Raw genomic sequence first — 17,971 nt, forward strand, 5'->3', positions numbered from 1 at the left:
GGCAAGTGGATTTTAGAATTTAACTAATAAATAGGCTAGGCATTTGCACTTGTGGCTAAGCTTTGAGTCTTCTAATTGCTTGGGATTAGTGGCATCCTCATATCATCATAGAATCAAACTCTCAAGAAGCTATAAACTTGGTACAAGAGGGAAGATCATTAATTGTTACCCTCTCTCTCGCCCAATCAAGTGATTGGCCTTTATTAACCTTTTATTTTATGAGATTTCATGATTAAATTATTTCACAAAATTCATTATTAATTCTAATCCATTACTAACCTATCAAGTAGGTAATTGAATAAATAAATATCACTTAATATGAATTAAATGAATATAGTCATATCTTCTTTTTTTTTTTTTTTTGATCAGCAAAAAAAGAAACTTCATTGATGTAAAAGCTAGTACAAGGTACGAAAGAAATTACACCAATAAAGAAAAGAGGAGTGCAGGAGCATCACAATGAGGTAAATGATCCCAACTAGGTTGGCACCAAAGAACCCATCCTATCATTTGCTAGCACTCCAAGGTTGGTGAGGAACCAACAAAAGAGACAGACCACAAACCAAACCAAACCACACAACCCGGACCTCACAAACCAACAGAGTAAACAGAACAAAAAAACACCACCCAAACAGATCAAAGTCTGTTTTAGCCAGCAGTCCACCCATGGTGACAGATCAGACTAAAAACCAAAGCTGCTATGCTGCACCAACAAGCATAACAGATCAAAATACACAGCCAGGCTGCTATGCTGCACCAATATGCAGTCCATCCATGCTGCACCCAAGCTGTAGAAGTAGCAACAGCCACCATCTTGGTGCATACCCAACCCAGCAAGCTCAACAACACAGCAGTAGTAAAAAATCTCCAGCAGGCTCAACACCAGAGCAGACAACTATTTTTCTGAGATAAATACCCAGAACACAAACACACTCAACCACCACTCCTCAGGGCACACCCTTCAACTAGCAACACTTGCAACCAGCAGAACTTGACCCGCAGCTACCTATATATCCACCACCAGACCAATATAACACCATAACAGCAGCCTAACTAGTAGATAACACCCTGTAACAGAGCAGAATTCACCACTGAGATCCTAGACAGCACCTGACTTGTGAAAAATTAAACACGATATCGTTGACTGAGAATGAAGCATCCCTGAACTGGGATCTCATCCAAATTGCTAACCTCACCTTGATACATTCACACAGAACCTGATGATTGGGCTGGACTGCCTTAAACACACACTCATTTCTATAACTCCACACAGACCACAACACTGCTGCTGGAAGAGCCTTCCATACCAGATTAACTTTATTCCTAAACTTCCAACCCATCCACCAGAGTAAAAGGCCATCTATGGATCTGGGAATGACCCACTGAATACCCCACCAATCAATAATATCAGACCAAATTTTCCAAGTAAAAGAACAATGAAGCATAACATGGTCAATAGATTCTCTAACCTCACGACAGAATATACAATTGAGGACATCTTCCCCCTCTAAAATTCCAAACCTATGAAGCAAATCTTTAGTCTTCAGCCTTCCTCTCCAAGCTAGCCAAGAAAAAAATTTTGCCTTCGGTGGGGAGAAATTATTCCAGATAAGATCAACTGAACTGTGAGTGGGACCATCATTGAGCATGCCCCAAGCATAAACAGCATTAGCCTTAAACATACCTGACTGAGCAGCCTTCCACCCCAACCTGTCAGCCACATCACTTCTTAAAAGAGGTCCTGACCCCAGAGCAGTGGTTAATCTGACCAACTCATCTTCTTTCCAAGCCCGAAGTGGTCTTTTGAAATTGAAAAATCATCCAAATTGCTAACCTCACCTTCATATCTTTTCCACCAAAAATTGTGATTTTCTATCAAAAAGCAAATATTTTTATTCATGTGGTCATAAACATAACCCAAATCAAGCAATATTAATAAAAACATTCAAAACAACCAAGGGATCATGAAAAACACATAGACTGGATTTATTGAAAAACAATACATCAAGTACAACCAATATGCTATGAACAAGAAGGAAACTTACCCGTATTCCACTGCCAAGCGTCAAACATGTATGATATGAATAAATAATACATATGAACCTAAGCACGGTTTAAGACTACTAACATGATTTAATGCACACAAAGTAACTAACCCAAAATAAATCTAAACATGCTGAATATTATATGATGATTAAACTGGGTTATATGTATGACAACATCAAGATTAAACTAACCTAAACATGCAACAAGTATACATCTAACTAGAACATGCAAAATAAAATGAAGAACATGCAAAACTACCAACTTATATGATTATACATGTTTGCTAACTCCGTAACCATGATTTAATAATAAAAATATGATTAAGGCCTCATATGGGAAGTAACTATTTTAGCCAAAAAGACAACAAGTCACTATAAGTTGTTACATCACTTTCTTTACTTTTTTGCATATCTTTTCGTAAAAAGTCAAAAAGTTACTAAAATAACATATGTGCAAACAAGGCCTAATTCATACTAATATTAACAAAGAAGAAGAACAATATCTCTGGTTTGATAATCAAATCGATGAGTACAAAACTTGCTTGAATACTTCTCTCAAGTTTTAGCTATGCATTGATCAACTTTCTTCAATCTTAGATTTACTTTTTGAAATTATTTTGCTGCGGTATTAGGGTTAGAAATATTGGATTTGAAGGCTAGGGTTTGAGTTTCACTCTTTTAACTCACTAAAAATACTCAATTTAACTCTAATAGTTGGGAACCATTAAAAAGGGTGGCAATGGGGTGTATTTACAGGTAAGGGGAGCCTTGGGGGTCAAGAAAGGTCACTGTGCCTGTTTGGCAGAAATTATAATCAGCTTATTTCAGCTTTCAACTTAATTTAAGCTATTTTGATGTGTTTGGTTTAGCTTATAACTTATAGCTTATAACTTTTTGGAAGTCAGAAATCAGCTTATTCTTTGAGTGGGGCAGGAGATGCTTTAAGAATAAGTCAGAAATCAGCTTATGTTCATAGTTATAAGCTATAAGCTGTTTAGGCATAAGCTATAAGCACTTTCCCACAGCTCTACCAAACAGAGCTAGTATAGGATTTCCCCATCATTAACTTGCAACACCTCTCGCCCAACTCGTGCACATCCTTGACAACCTTTCTTATTTTGGGCATATATCTCTCATCCAATATCGGATTGAGGTGAATCAAGCAGCATTTAAAAGCTAACTCAAAGGGCTACAATTTCGTGAAATAGACATTTTCAAATTCTAATTTTTACTAGGTGAAATTAAGCTCTCAAGACGAGTCAAAAAAACAGTAATTTTAGATAAAAAAATAATTTTTGGCACGAAAATGGTAACACAGTTTTAACAATTTCAAACATCTCTAAAGTTGAAATTATTTTTATCATTAAAAAGCATTTCAAGCGCTTAAATCTTAATAGTCGGTCCAAATGAGGTTTCTACAACACTCATTAAAAAAAAAAATTAATTTTAATTTTGTCTTGTTATACTTCTCAATATGCCAATTATATCCGTATCTCTACCCATACTTTCCTCTCCTTACACGTATCTTCTTTTCCCTCTTTGCTCCATTCATTTTCTTGTTCCTTTTACCATCTCAGGCTACCATTGCAGCCATCTCTAACCACCACCCAATTTTTCCCCATTGGTGACATAATCCAACCATCACACCATCTAGGACACACTTCACCGGCAAACCTTCTATGAAGATTGATATGTTTTTTTGTTATCCCTAACACAATTCGACAAGCATTCTCATTTGATTTTTTGTTTTATGTTTTCATTTATGCAGGTTTTACAAATCGTTTGGTTCTGGTTCGCCGAACACATGACCTTTGTCCAATTGTGTGCTTTCGAACATGCAATGTGAGTCCGCTTGTAGGATGCCAAACATGATGGAGATCTATACACTTGGCAATGGATGTAAGGGTATTTCAATTTGTTTAGTACTGGCTGTTTGCACAATTTGATTTTGTTCAACAATAGGGCTCTGAGCTATTTGGTTTTGGTCAGTTCTACTGCACCGAGCAAAAGTCAAACAACCATATCTAGATTCGACTAAAAAAAAATCAAACCAACAAAAAAAAAAAAACTAATATTTTTATTTTTTTGCTGGTCATTCATCACGATTTCTTCGTACATTACCTTATTTTATGAACAAACACTATAATTCATACTTTTATAAGGAGATGTGTAATAGAGAAGACGAAATGAAAAATAAAGATGAGAAATATGGTATAAAATAAAATGACTGTAAAGAGATATTTAAAATATATTTTTTTTAATCTTTTGTTTTTAAAAATTATTTTTCACAGAAAACTAGAATAAAAGAACATTTCAAACTAGGGCTGCAATAAGTAAAAAGCGTTGTTACCCTAAACAAAAAATGACTATGTCTTTGAATAAGGAGAGTTAGGTTTGACGAACAAAGAATGCCAAATTCGCCGACACATACATTGCCAAAGTTGAGGCCATGGCCACCGTCAGCAGGAGCAGCAGCATCAGATTCCCCACTTCCAAACAAAACAGCTCACTCATATCATATCAAGCCAAACCAAACCAACCATCATATGGCATGGCATGTGGGGTTACGTACTAACACATGTAGGAAGAGAGACTTGTATCAAATCAATGGGTTGGTTTAGAAATTGACAATTTTAGGTTCTGTTTGTTTGTATTTTCAAATTAACTTTTAACACGTGAACTTCAGCATCACGTTTGGATAGGACATTCAAAATATAATTCCGCGTGTTAATTCAAATTACAGTTTGAAAACCCATTTGGCAGCTTGTACTTCAGTTCTCCACTTTTAACGTTTCTGGCTTCTTCCTCTTTTGATCTGAAAAGCTTCCATATCCTTCTTCATCGTCTCTGAAAATTTCACGTGAACCTCATCTTTCTTTCTCTTTTGATCTAAAAAGCTTCCATATCCTTCTCCATCGTCTCTGAAAATTTAACGTGAACCTCATATTTCTTCTCTGTATCACGTGAACTTCATATTTCTTCTCTGAAAAGCTTTCACTGAGTGGGAATTGGTGTGAGATGGGATGACCGCCCGGTTGACCGTCCGGTTGTCCCGGTCCGACTTCCTAGTGTTCGACTATCTGAAGCTACTCTGAAGGTTCAGAAAGTTCTGGTTGATTTTTCTTTTTATTTTTTACTTTTTATTTCTAATCTATTTTTTTTTATAATATTAATAATTTTTTAATAATATTACATCCGTATATTGAACAAATACTGAACAATCTGTTACGACTTTATTACTAAATTAATAACGTGTAATAAATGAGAAAAAAAATTGATAATGTTTTGTAAGGTTTACATTATGATTTCTATTTTAAAATATTAAACTTGGTGTATTTATGTTAATTTTTATTAATATGTATTCTCAAAAGTTGTTGACTTTAACAAAATTTTAGAAAAAAAATAAAAAACGTATTGTTGAAGATGTTTGTACCGGCGTAAAAAATGAATTGATAGAAAATTTAGTTGACACAAAATAATTGACATAGATTTATTTTTAAATGAAAAAAAAATTGAAAAAAAAAATTATTCAACAAAAATTACTGAAAAAAATTAATTGAAAAAAAAAATCAATTTTTAATTTCAGTATTTTAAAAATAGTTTGGTTATTACTGTTGATAAAAAATACGGATATCGATATATGAGTTGTGTGTTTGATTATAAATTATTGATTGAATTAAGTTTTGAAAACTATTTCCAAAACACATCACCAAACAAATTTTCTTATTTCACATGTCACATCAAACTTTCAAAACTTAATTCAAAATACATTTTCAAAACACATTTCAACACTCTATTTAAAAACCATAACCAAACAAATTTTCTACACTCAAATCATAATTCCACAACACACAAACTCAAAATACAACTCATACTCTCAAATCACATTTACAAAACTCTACCAAACATTACCTTAATTTTTTTTTAGCTTTTCAAAACGGGAAAAATATATATATATATATATATATATATATATATATATATATATATATTTGTAAAAATGTAAAAAACAATTTGATAATTTATAGTGTCTTTTTAATATTTTTTATTTTATTTTTTGCGTAAATTACAAATACACTCGTGAGATTTACTTAAAATACGAATTGCCTATGTAGTTTGAAAAATTACAAATACCTTCCAATCAGAATTTTTTATTTAACAAAATTAATTGAAAAAGTGAAATTTCTAACTGTTCACCTATACAATAATAAAATTATCTGAATTATTAATTAAAATAAAATCTTAACATTATTAAAAACTGTTAATTAACTTGATAATTTATTAACAAAAGGACTCATTTATTATGAAATTAAAAACCTTAAAAGGCATAATATAATTTCTAGAATCACAAAAAGTAATTTATAATTTAAATAAAGTTCAAAGAGTGAGTTTGTAATTTACCGTTAATTTTTTTATTTTATTTTAGCCACCTTCCAAACAAAGCCAAAGTTTTCCAATCCAAAGCGACTAGCAAACACAAATCATCCAACCACTCTCCTTTTTATTTCAAAGTTACATATTGGTTATAGAATTATAAGGTTCTGCTTCTTTCGAATTTTGATCATCTTAATTTGAAAGAGCATTTGAATTTAATAAGTCTATTTTGAAATCGCCTTTAGTAATCTAGATTGTTAACTTTTTAGAATTTGTTGAGTTAAATTTTTAAGTAAAAAATCAATACCATCAAACATCGATAGTTATAAGTTTAAATTAAATTTGTATTACATAAAATGAATAATTATTATTAAAATTATATTTGTCGTTTATTTTTTAAAAACAAATATGATTTAAATATATAGTTATCGATGTCCAATTATCTTTATTTTTTTTGCATAAATATTATTCTTAACTAGTCTTAAAAGTGAAAGGTTTGAATTACCGAAATTGGTACTAAAATGAGCCTATCAAACTCAAATGCTCTCTCAAATTAAGATGACAACTGAAAAACTATGTATCCAAGAACGCTCTTTGCTCGAAGGGGAGGAGTGGCTGCGGTTGTCCTTTGACAAAGTATAAATGAGAGAACTGCACTCTCAGGCTGTTAATAGTATTATGGATGAAGACTAGGAGATATCCACGAAGATGAATACGGAAACTCTATGAAGCCAAACCTAGAAAAATTGCAAAATATTACTATATAATTTAATTTTTATCATCATCTACTTAATTATGTTGATAGCGCCTTTGAATTAAAATTCTAATTAAAATATTACTCTTGTAACTAACTAGTTTTTATCAAAATTCATAAAATCTCAATTGGTCAAGTTCATTGCTGGTAACCACATAATTTGATTTTTTTTTTTTTAAACCAATCACATATTTCATACTAGAGAAACACTATGGGGAACCCTTTCAAAAGTATATAACATATGTACTTTATATTAAAAAGAAAAATGAGATAATTTTAATTTTTTTAGTTATAACCAAAAAAAAAAATCATAACTAAACATAATATGAGGTTAAAGAATTCATGAGTCATAATTAAAGGGAAAAAAATTAATTATAATTAAATAAAAATAATAATATAATACGAGAATTTCCATTCATATTAATATTATTGAATATGAGCATTTCCGAAGTAGCAAAAAAAATATTAATGAATATGAGCAGTTGCGTCACGAGAGCACCTAATAATTATATGTAAAGTACCGAACATTCTGTTAAAGACAAAATTTACTTACTTTTAACACTCGAGCTTTTTTGAGTTTCAACTAAAAATAAGACTGATCCTTAATGCTTTTCGAATAGGAAAATGTTTGAGGGTCATAATGGTTTAAAATTGCTAAAATAACATCGTTTTGGCAATTTTGAAATTATTTTGTACTCAAAACGATATCGTTTTAATAATTTCGAGCCATTTGAGTCACAAAAATTGTAACCCTCAATCATTGCTGTTTCGAATAATCTCTCTCTCTATCTCTCTCTCTGCACCGTTACAGTTAATCACTCGTGTCAACCGAAACTATTCCGTTACAACACTCATAATCAAAGCCCTGTCAATTGAAGAGAGCTCTGTCTCAAGAAAAAGAACAAAACTTGGTTGGCTTCTTCTCATCTAACCCATTCTGCATTCTCCTTACTTCACTCCTACTATGTGGGTCCTCTCCTCTCCCCCTAATAATCTAAACCCACTACCCATGTGTTTACTTCAGTCTATTCTTCACATTCATCTTGTTTTCCTTTCTCATTTTTTACTTCTTTCTTTTAATGATTGAGTGAGAAATGGAAGATCTTGAGGCTTGATTTGAACCTTTCTGTTAGAGGGAGATGGGGTTGCCTCAGATTCTCATCTTGTTCAAACTCATAATTCTCAGTGTTTTATCACACTGTGAATCTGCAGGTATTGGGTTTGTGATTCCTTTTGTTTTTACATTTTCATTTGGTATAAAGATTGAATTTTTTTTGTTGCTCCATTTAGTTTCTTGAGTAACTCCATGTGGGTTTTCATGAATTTTGAATGTGGAGTACAATTTGGATTTGGGATCTCAAAATTGGCTCTTCTCTGCTCTACTTTTAGAATGGAGGAGTGTCATTTATATGAAAATAATTTTGATAGAGTTGTGTAGTTCATGGCTGATGTACATTTTTCAGATGGGACTATTTCAATATTTTGGTCCAGTTGAGAATTTGCACATAATTTTCACTTGCTATTTTTAATCTATGAGGCAAAAAAATTAATAAAAATGAAATAAAATAAAATAAGGCATAAGAAGAAAGAAAACTTTGCTATCATTTTGGGGAATCCATGTAAAAATTACAGTAGAGTTTATTTTATTTGTCTGTGCTTCAATATTTAAGTTATTAGTTCTATCTAAACTCCCTCATAAATAAAAAAATTAGAGGGTTCAGTCTGAATCCATTATCCTCCAAATCAATGATTATTGCAGTGATGATTTTTTGGGAAAACATTTTTTTTTCTTTTTTTTAATTTTTAAAATATTCAAGTGATGTTCACCAGCCTTTCAATGTGATAATGTAATTATTTGGCCAAATTTTGGTCATTTAAATAAATATTTAAAATGGCCAAAGTTTTCTCATTCCAGATTTAAATTTGAAACTTGGCTGAAATTTCCAAGTTCTTGTGAAATTATTTTCATATTTCAATGTCCAAAATTTCACAAATTTGTCAATTCGAACCAATTATAGCACCTTTTTTTAATGTGAAAAATGAATTAGAAAGTTGAATTTTTCATTTTGTCTCATAACAATGAATTGGTGCGTTTGAACCTTGTTTCAAAGTTGGTTGTACACAGTTCAATAATTTTGGAGGTGATGGATGGTCATCTGGCAACTGAGCAGTTTGTTATGATATATGTACCTCTACATGGTTTTGACTTTTGAGAATAAATGAGAACAATTCTTTTGCAAAAACAAAAGCAACCATTAGGCTGGGCTAGTTGTATTGTTTCGCTAAAAAATGCGACATTGCAAACTTCGACCACTCAAAAACGAACCACCACTTTCTCTTTCTGATTCATAATTTGCTGGAAGTCATAACTCTCAACAGAAGTCAGGATTCATTTAAGGCTTTTTGTTTTTTATTTTTTATTTTTTGGAGTGGAAGAAGGAGGATAAGTAAGAGAGTTTGAGGTAGATTTACTTTTTTTAAGAACTATGTGTTCAATGCAAGCCTTTGTTCATTTTACAATATGCTCTTTAAGCATGATCTCCACTTATCTTCACTTTTCCTCACAACAAAATACTTGTTATGATAAGCTCACACCAAAATTTCATTAATTCCTGTCACAATATTCTATGAGTAAAATTATGGTTTCTCATTTCATCTTAATGGGATCAATTTTCAATGAATTAGTTTGTTGGTCATTATCATTTCAAATTCACCTTTGAAGGAAAATGTTGTTACAAGAGGGAACAGGTGTTGAAGGATAACCATACTAATCAAACAGCTCCTTTCTAAAGCCTCCTGTCATGATAACATTACTGAGTTCCATCAAATCCATTTCTCGTTTCTCATTTCTTATTATTAAAATCAATTTTTTTTAATTTTTTTTTTGCTGCTCTAGGGGATGACATACAAGGAGTATCAGAATTCAAAATTTTAACTGAGATGTTTTACCTTTTTCCTCTTTTGCAGGCTTTGATATACCATCACTTGCAGCAGCTTCTGTGCTTCTCCGTGTAAATCTGGGAACACTGGACATAAGGTCTCATAGAACCAAAAGCCGGACATTCCTGCAAAATGGTAACTTTTTGCACAGCCTAAGATTCATAAATTAGAACTGACTTATACCTTCAGAACAGGAGGTTTTTTTTTTTTTCTTGATCTTGGTTATATACTGCTAGTTTTGGTTGCGTCCATGGTTTTTTTTCCCTGACTTTGGGTTTTCCACGTTATATCGTGGTCTCTCTTTATGATTGATTGCTTATTTTTCACATATTTATAATTGTCTAGTTAACTTGGAATTAATCGAATTCAAACTCCTGTATTACAAGATTCTCATCACTTTTAAATTGAAAAATATCAGAAGCTTTTTTTCGAACTTCACCTCATAGTTTGTCAAAAACTTAGTCCAAAGTATAGATTCAGAATGCTGCCAGCCCACTTGAGCACATCATGGTTGGGCTTTGGGTGCACAATCTAGACTTTTTACAAGCACAAAAGATGCCACTGCTCAAGCGCACTTGGAGTGAGTCTCACTATCGCCACCCTGCTTGAGTGTGCCAGCACCCTACTAGGTAGGCTTAAGCTGGGCACACTGTCTTACCCGAATAACCCAATTTGTGACTATTTCCAACTGCAAAGTACACAAGACTACGTATAGGTTATCCTAGGCCAATTTTGTGACAAAAAACATTTGTGTCCTAAACTAATGCAGTATGCTCATGCAATTATACCTAAGATTGGATTGAAGCATGCTTGCATTCTCTTTAAGCATCTTCGATTGTGAACACTTGGACAAACAACCTATACACTTAACATAGATATGTAGCACTCATTTTGTCTACCGAAATTTCCAATTGTAACACAAAGTTTGAACAACACTAGCCAGATTATTTAATCAAAAATAGTTGTTACCAATTACCCTCACTACTCACCCATGTCTTATTAAGATGAAACAAAATGGATGCAAGTAATGACGTGACCATGATCTTGACCCATTATTTACAATGTAAATTTTTAGAGAAACCATACATAGGGAAATGAAAAATTTTAATGTTGAAAAGACTTTCAGTATGCCAGTTAATTAATCATGTCTCTGTACTTCCAGGTAGGGGTGTGAATATGTAACAATTTCTATAGATGTTTCTCTTGTTAATTTCTGATTATTAGTCCATATAAATGTCACAGACCCCGTAATCTCTCCTATGTCAACTTCTCCAAGCTTTGGCTTGAAAAGACATGGAATGCTAATTGCACCACCACCAAACGAAGCATTCCACCCTTCTCCAACTAAAGGTACATACTTTAGTAATCCAACTGAGGACATTTATCTTCCACTCAAGTTTAAAGGGAAAAATGATATTTCATGTCCAGCCTAATTTTCTTTCTTCTGTAGCCCCTGTTCAACACAATGCCATGAGGAAATCCATTGCACCTTCAACATCATCTTTCAAACATCCTGAAAAAAATTCGGAGCATGGATCTGCATTTTCGCTTTCATGGTCATTTTATATGCATCATCATGCAAAGAACAAAATCGTCAACTTGGCCCCTCGACCATCTTCACCTGCATATGGCCACCAAGGTCAGATATTTCTATTGAAATGCGCATCAATCGACTTATTTCATGTTGCATTACTGTGAGAATTTAAGTTACTAATCCTTATTGTCCGCTTTCCAATTTTATGCTTGTAAAGGTGTAGGCCCTTCGATCTCCCCATTGCATTCTCGCTTTCCTTCAACAAGAAGGTGGAGCTCTCCAGCACATGCACCATCACCAACAACCATATCAAGCCAATCTAAAAGTACAGGCAGACCTTTTTCTTTTTTCTTTTTTAATTTGTTTTGAACCTCAACATTTATGGAAAATGCTAATTTTTACTTCACATTGATCCTTTTTTGTGTCTGGCAGTGCCTATTCCTCCACCTACAGTATCTCCATTGAGCTCTTCCTTTAACGAGAAGGCAACTCCACCACACTCACCACTTTTAGCACTACCACCACCTCCTCCTAATGAAGGTACATGCCAGTGTTGCTTTTGATGCTGCTAGAATTGTTGAATAGCTTGATATGATATTTGGTGCAGCTTATGGAGCTGCTTATAAATAGCATCTTTATTTTGGAAATTTGTGCCAAAGTGTTTGGTACGACTTCTTCTTACAACTTATGAGGCAAAAATAGCTTAAATAAGCTAAAATAAGTTAATTATTGAGAAGCAAGTAGAGAGGTGCTTTTCGTTTCTGTTTCTAATTATCAGCTTTTAGCTTACAAAAAGCTGCACCAAACAGGCCATACATTGTTAGGCATGTTTCCTAAGAGCTTAAGCTTTCTGGACAATTGGTGACTTAACATGGTATCAGAGCTCAAGTTGGAAGAGGTCTTGTGTTCAAGTCTCCATGCATGCTTTTCATCCCCGGTTGCATTCTTTCTTCTCTCTTTGTATGGATGCTCTCCACATGCAAGATGGGGTTGCATGTGAGGCAGGCAGGTTGTTGAATATCTTGATATACATTGTTAGGCACTTTTCCAATCAGCTTAAGCTTTTGCGACAATTCGTGACCTAACAAGTATAACTAGCATTATTATTAGACCGAATTTAGACCAACTTCATATGATTGAAAAATATAACAATTGTGTCTTATCCTATTTGTAGAATGTACATCAGTGACATGCAAAGAACCATTGACATATACAGCTCCTGGATCACCGTGTGGTTGTGTGTGGCCTATTGAAGTCAGACTTCAACTTAGTGTTGCCCTATACACATTCTTCCCTTTGGTGTCAGAGCTGGCCAAGGAAATTGCAGCTAGTGTTTCACTTAACCGAAGTCAAGTTCGCATTATGGGAGCAAATACAGCCAGCCAGCAGCTAGAGAAAACCGTGGTCCTTATCAACATGGTACCATCACGAGAAAATTTTGATGAATCTACTGCATTCTTGATCTACAAGAAGTTCTGGCACAAACAAGTTTTCATAAAGACTGCACTCTTTGGTGCCTATGAAGTGATCCAAGTTCGGTATCCAGGTTATGCGTCAACCTTCAAATTCTTGGGTTGCCTTCTCAAAACTAAAGAAAAGAATTAAAATTTTCCAGCTTTTATGCCAGCTTCATAACTTTAAGCAATTACATTGTTAGAATTTTTTTAAAGAAGAATACCACCTTCCTTCCTCCTCCAACCATCATACAATCTACACCACCTCCATCTCCACCCGCTACCCCACACCACCAAACACCACCCATCCTCCACTGGCACCCCACATCACCAAATAAATCAAATGCAACGAAGAGTTTTGCAGAAAAAATGCAACAAGAAGTTAAAATTGAACAATTTTGGAAATTTTGTTTTGTTTCTTTTTTTTTTTTTTTTTTTTGGAATATAAATTGTATTGTCACATCCAGCAAACAACAGCCATAACACAGTAGACTGTATGTAGACCATGATGGAAGACATGGCTGAGTGCATACATAGCAAAGTACAGCAAATTAAAAGCAAAAAATTGGCAGACTGTAGACCATTACTTTACTTCATTTGGGAGTGAAGAGGGAGAAGAAAAACAAAATTGAAAGCAGAACCCTGGATGGAATGAAGGGCTGACCTAGTAGGGGGACAGTTCAGGAAAAAAAAAAAGGCAGGGGAAGGGGGGGAAATGAAGAGAGAGAGAGAGAGAGATCAGTTGAGAAAAAAAAGGGGGAAATAAGAAGAGAGAAATGGGGTGGTGGAGAGGGTGGGTTTGATGGTGTGGAGTGGCGTGTGAAGGATGGGGTGGTGCTCGGTGGTATGGGGTGGCAGGTGGAGGAGGAGATGGTGCTTGCCTGCTTGGTGGTGGTTTTGATGTTGCAGAGAGAGGGAGAACAAAATGAAGAGGGAGATTGAGGGAGGAAGGATTTTTGAGATGAAGTGCTTAGTATGGCTAAGATTTATGGTTCTAATTTGTTGATGTGACCATTTTTGTCAAACATACTAACAACCGTAATCAATTTGACCAATTTGATACAAAGTACCAAATTAATATGCAAAATTGTTACAATTGAAACATTATGGACCAAAATGACAGAAGGGAAAAAAATTTTAGGGATCATTAGTGTTAACTTTTTCTTCTTCCAAATATAACATTAGAATTCATTGGCCTTAAGAAGCAATTCTTCCTTGAAGCTGCTTTCACAACATTTTTTACTCTTTGCCGTGTTCTATTTCTTGTTTCTAGACTTGCACTGATGAAACTCTTAAACATCTATAGGTCTTCCGCCATCTCCACCTTCAATGCCTTCAAGCACTACTATAGATGGTCAGCCATATCCTGGCCATGACAATGACGGAAGGACAATAAGACCTTTAGGTGTGGATGTGCCAAGGAATAAGAAGTATGGGCCTCATGGAAGTATCATTACTGTAATTGCTCTATCGTCTGTCACAGCTTTTGTTGTATCCATGGGAGCTATTTGCCTTTTGATGTTGAAATTTGGCTGCTTTTATCAACCTGAACAAAATCCACCTGTTTTGATATCCTCCCATGGAAAACCATCAGGTAATATCATCCTATCAAAACCATCAAATTTACCAAATCTTTCAGGAAGTAAAAAATTGTGGAAACCTTTTCATTTAGCTTATTCAGCTTGATTTTATCTGTGTACCATCAAAGAATATGTGAACTGCACAAAGATGCAAATACTGAATAATTGTTATATTCTCTTCCTATATATATATATATATATATTTATAATCAGGTATCTAGGTAAACTTGACTAATCCCGAAACCTATACAAAAAGCCCTTTTCACATGGGTCAGAAAAATCTAGGGCTATGCCCACAGGCGTGACCCCTAAGGGATTGATAGCATTCAATGGGAGTCGAACCTTAGATTTGATGCTTCATAAGGCACCAAGGGCCAAGTGAACCACAAAGCCAACCCCGTGTGATATAATTTATCTACTTTTTTCTTTATGAGAATCACATGTCATCCATACTCCATAGTAATTCCATAAACACTCCCTTGCTCAAAAGCCATTGCCTCAGTTAAATTCAAGGCAATTGTATCATATCTAGCTGCATTAACCAATATATTTCTTTGCCTTAATCTTGTCTTTTTATCACCTTTAACCTAAATGGAATCACTCCTTACTGGCTTATTTGTCGCACATTGCACATGGCCAAAGCATCTCAGTTGACTTTTCTTTATTTTATCCTCAATTGGTGTCACTATTAACATCCTATGAATACATATCTATTTCACCTATAATTTCTTTGAATATGTTTCTCATCATCTTGTACCTGATTGTAAGTTTTTTTTGTAGTAAGTTCATTTACTCCAAAATCCCGGTTAGTTTGATTTAGAATCCCAATGTCCATGACTTCATTCATGCTAATTTCACATCTAGACAATAATGAAACATAAATTCAGCAGGGGCTGCCAGGTCATTGACATTTGGAAGCATGCCCAGCTCAGCATCAATGCCCTTTAGTTCTAGCTTGTTGGCATACACGGGAACTGCTAAAATGTTCAGCCTAAATGATATAGAGAGAGCCACAGATAAGTTTGATGCTTCAAGAATACTCGGGGAAGGTGGTTTTGGACTTGTCTATAGCGGCATTCTTGATGATAAAAGGAAGGTGGCAGTTAAGGTTCTCAAGAGAGATGATCATCAAGGTAGCTGTGAGTTCTTGGCAGAAGTTGAGATGCTTAGTCGTTTGCACCACAGAAACTTAGTCAAATTAATTGGCATCTGCGCAGAGGACCATACTCGTTGCCTAGTCTATGAACTTGTTCCTAATGGAAGTGTGGAATCACATTTACATGGTAGGTGAAATTTTTAATATTTGTATAATAAATTATTTAATTATTTGATTAGTGCCATTTTTTTTTAATCTGTGCGTGCGCTTCAGGAGTTGACAAGGAAGCTGCCCCTCTTGATTGGGGTGCTCGAATGAAGATTGCCCTTGGTGCAGCTCGGGGTTTAGCCTATCTTCATGAAGACTCAAGTCCTCGTGTTATACACAGGGACTTCAAATCTGGCAACATTTTGTTAGAACACGATTTTACACCTAAAGTTTCAGATTTCGGATTGGCTAGAACAGCACTGGATGAGGGAAACAAACACATCTCAACGCATGTTATGGGAACTTTTGGGTATGAACTCTTATTTTAATGTTTTCATAATTACTACCACCACTACAACTTGTTCAAATAATAATAGTAGTAGTAATGACAATTGATGATACTGATGGTGGTGATCGTAGCAGAACTAGCAGCAGCACGGGACTTAATTTTGCAATTCAAGCAAAAGGCATAGCAAGTCAGTCAAAGGATTTTTCCTATGATTGACTAAACTAGTGACAATAATAGTTTCCGTAGGCTGTGCTTGGATCATGGATTTGGGTAGAGAATTGGAAACGGAATTGAGTGATATTCTTTATACAGAATAAATGGAAAGTTTGTTTTTTCGATGAATAAGAAATGGCAAGTTAGCAAGGAAGGATGTGGAATATAATCCGACAGAAAAACTAAGGCCCCATTTGTTATATACAATGGAATAGCAGAAGTGGATTTATATTGCCAGCCCAAATTACAGAGAGTTCCTCGTTGATTTTATTATATTCCTTCAGTTTTGTAACTAAAAACTGTATCTTCATGTTGTAGTTTCTTTTTGTGTATCCTTCGGTGATTTGTGCTTTTACCTCTTAAACTTTATTTCCTGTGAACTTTCTTCTTTGCATTTACTTAGCTTTTAAAATACCTTATTTCCATTATTTATTTATTTTCTTTGCAGTTACTTAGCTCCAGAATATGCAATGACCGGTCATCTTCTCGTGACAAGTGATGTTTACAGCTACGGTGTAGTCCTCCTTGAGCTCCTAACAGGAAGAAAACCTGTGGATTTGTCACAGCCACCAGGTCAAGAAAATCTGGTTACTTGGGCTCGTGCACTCCTCACAACCAGGGAAGGCTTAGAAACAATTATTGACCCTTATCTGAAGTCAAATATCCCATTTGATAGCACAGCCAAGGTAGCAGCAATCGTGTCAATGTGTGTGCAACCAGAAGTGTCTCACCGTCCTTTCATGGGGGAAGTTGTTCAGGCCTTGAAACTTGTCTGCAATGAGCTTGATGAGACAAAAGAGACTATATCGAGAAGTTGCAGCCAAGATGCCCTTTCTGTCAATGTGGATACTAAGATAAGTAAATTTTCGGGTGAGCTTATGGAAGAAGCTTCTGGGACCCATTTCCCAAAACCTGGCTATGATTCAATTTCTTACTCAAAGTTAGAATTATCAGCTTCAGATTTGGTGAGTGCATCAGCACGATTTGAGGGAGAGGAATTTGGGTCTTTTAGAAGGAACTCTAATTCTGCACCTCTGAGAATGGGGAGAGAAAGGCAGTTCTGGCAAAGATTAAACAGTTTTTCTGGAGGCAGCACGAGTGAGTAAGCGTTGATTTTCATTAAAATTATGGCCAAGATCTTGTTAACTCTTGACAATGTTCACCATTAAAGAAAAGCACTTCGAATGAATTTGGAGTTACACTTGAAGGAACAGGAGTGAGAGATTTATATTGTGCAGAGGTATGAATTGCAGTAATCTGTAGCCCTTAACATTGTTTTTTTTTTTTAAATTGAAATACTTTTAAATCCTTTGTGAACCATAATCCTTCATTTAGTGAGAAATGAGAATGTATATGAAGCACCTGTACTTGAGATTTAAGCAAGTACAGGACATGACTAATGAGTGAAACATCATTTCTTCTGTTAGAGGAATCCTGTAATACTTCCTATCTATGAAGCACAGAAATTTGATATGGCCTCACAAA

At 34.5% G+C, this 17,971-nt stretch overlaps 2 protein-coding genes across 5 annotated transcripts; one reads left to right on the forward strand and one right to left on the reverse strand.

Annotated features, from left to right (window-relative positions):
• Positions 1-961: 961 nt before the first annotated feature.
• Positions 962-1,682, reverse strand: LOC145823915 (uncharacterized). The gene is made up of 2 exons (XM_082923474.1): positions 1,116-1,682; positions 962-1,006 (listed from the first exon to the last, which is right to left on the reverse strand). Exons 1-2 carry the CDS (start codon positions 1,680-1,682, stop codon positions 962-964), a joined length of 612 nt encoding a protein of 203 aa, XP_082779600.1.
• Positions 1,683-8,166: 6,484 nt separating this feature from the next.
• On the forward strand, positions 8,167-17,971 carry LOC114319518 (receptor-like serine/threonine-protein kinase ALE2). 4 transcript variants are annotated; one of them, XM_028266544.2, is made up of 11 exons: positions 8,167-8,385; positions 10,141-10,248; positions 11,356-11,463; positions 11,564-11,752; positions 11,865-11,972; positions 12,080-12,187; positions 12,822-13,193; positions 14,408-14,695; positions 15,569-15,964; positions 16,051-16,294; positions 16,935-17,971. In XM_028266544.2, exons 1-11 carry the CDS (start codon positions 8,313-8,315, stop codon positions 17,590-17,592), a joined length of 2,652 nt encoding a protein of 883 aa, XP_028122345.2. In that variant the 5' UTR covers positions 8,167-8,312; the 3' UTR covers positions 17,593-17,971. The 4 variants fall into 4 exon arrangements, with proteins under 4 accessions (XP_028122345.2, XP_082781512.1, XP_028122346.2 ...); XM_082925386.1 differs by having other exon boundaries at positions 15,572-15,964; XM_028266545.2 differs by lacking the exon at positions 12,822-13,193.

Source organism: Camellia sinensis, chromosome 4, assembly GCF_055761805.1.
Source record: "Camellia sinensis isolate YWXY chromosome 4, ASM5576180v1, whole genome shotgun sequence".
NCBI lineage: Eukaryota > Viridiplantae > Streptophyta > Magnoliopsida > Ericales > Theaceae > Camellia > Camellia sinensis.

Excerpts from the sequence above, each read along its gene's own strand:
- LOC145823915 (XM_082923474.1), bottom strand. The coding sequence starts at position 1,682 with ATGTTTAAGGCTAATGCTGTTTATGCTTGGGGCATGCTCAATGATGGT. Across the intron at positions 1,007-1,115 it reads TCGTGTTTAATTTTTCACAA|GTAGCTGCGGGTCAAGTTCT; the intron begins GTCAGGTGCTGT and ends GTGGATATATAG.
- LOC114319518 (XM_028266544.2), top strand. The coding sequence starts at position 8,313 with ATGGGGTTGCCTCAGATTCTCATCTTGTTCAAACTCATAATTCTCAGT. Across the intron at positions 10,249-11,355 it reads CCGGACATTCCTGCAAAATG|ACCCCGTAATCTCTCCTATG; the intron begins GTAACTTTTTGC and ends TAAATGTCACAG. Across the intron at positions 11,464-11,563 it reads CCACCCTTCTCCAACTAAAG|CCCCTGTTCAACACAATGCC; the intron begins GTACATACTTTA and ends TTTCTTCTGTAG.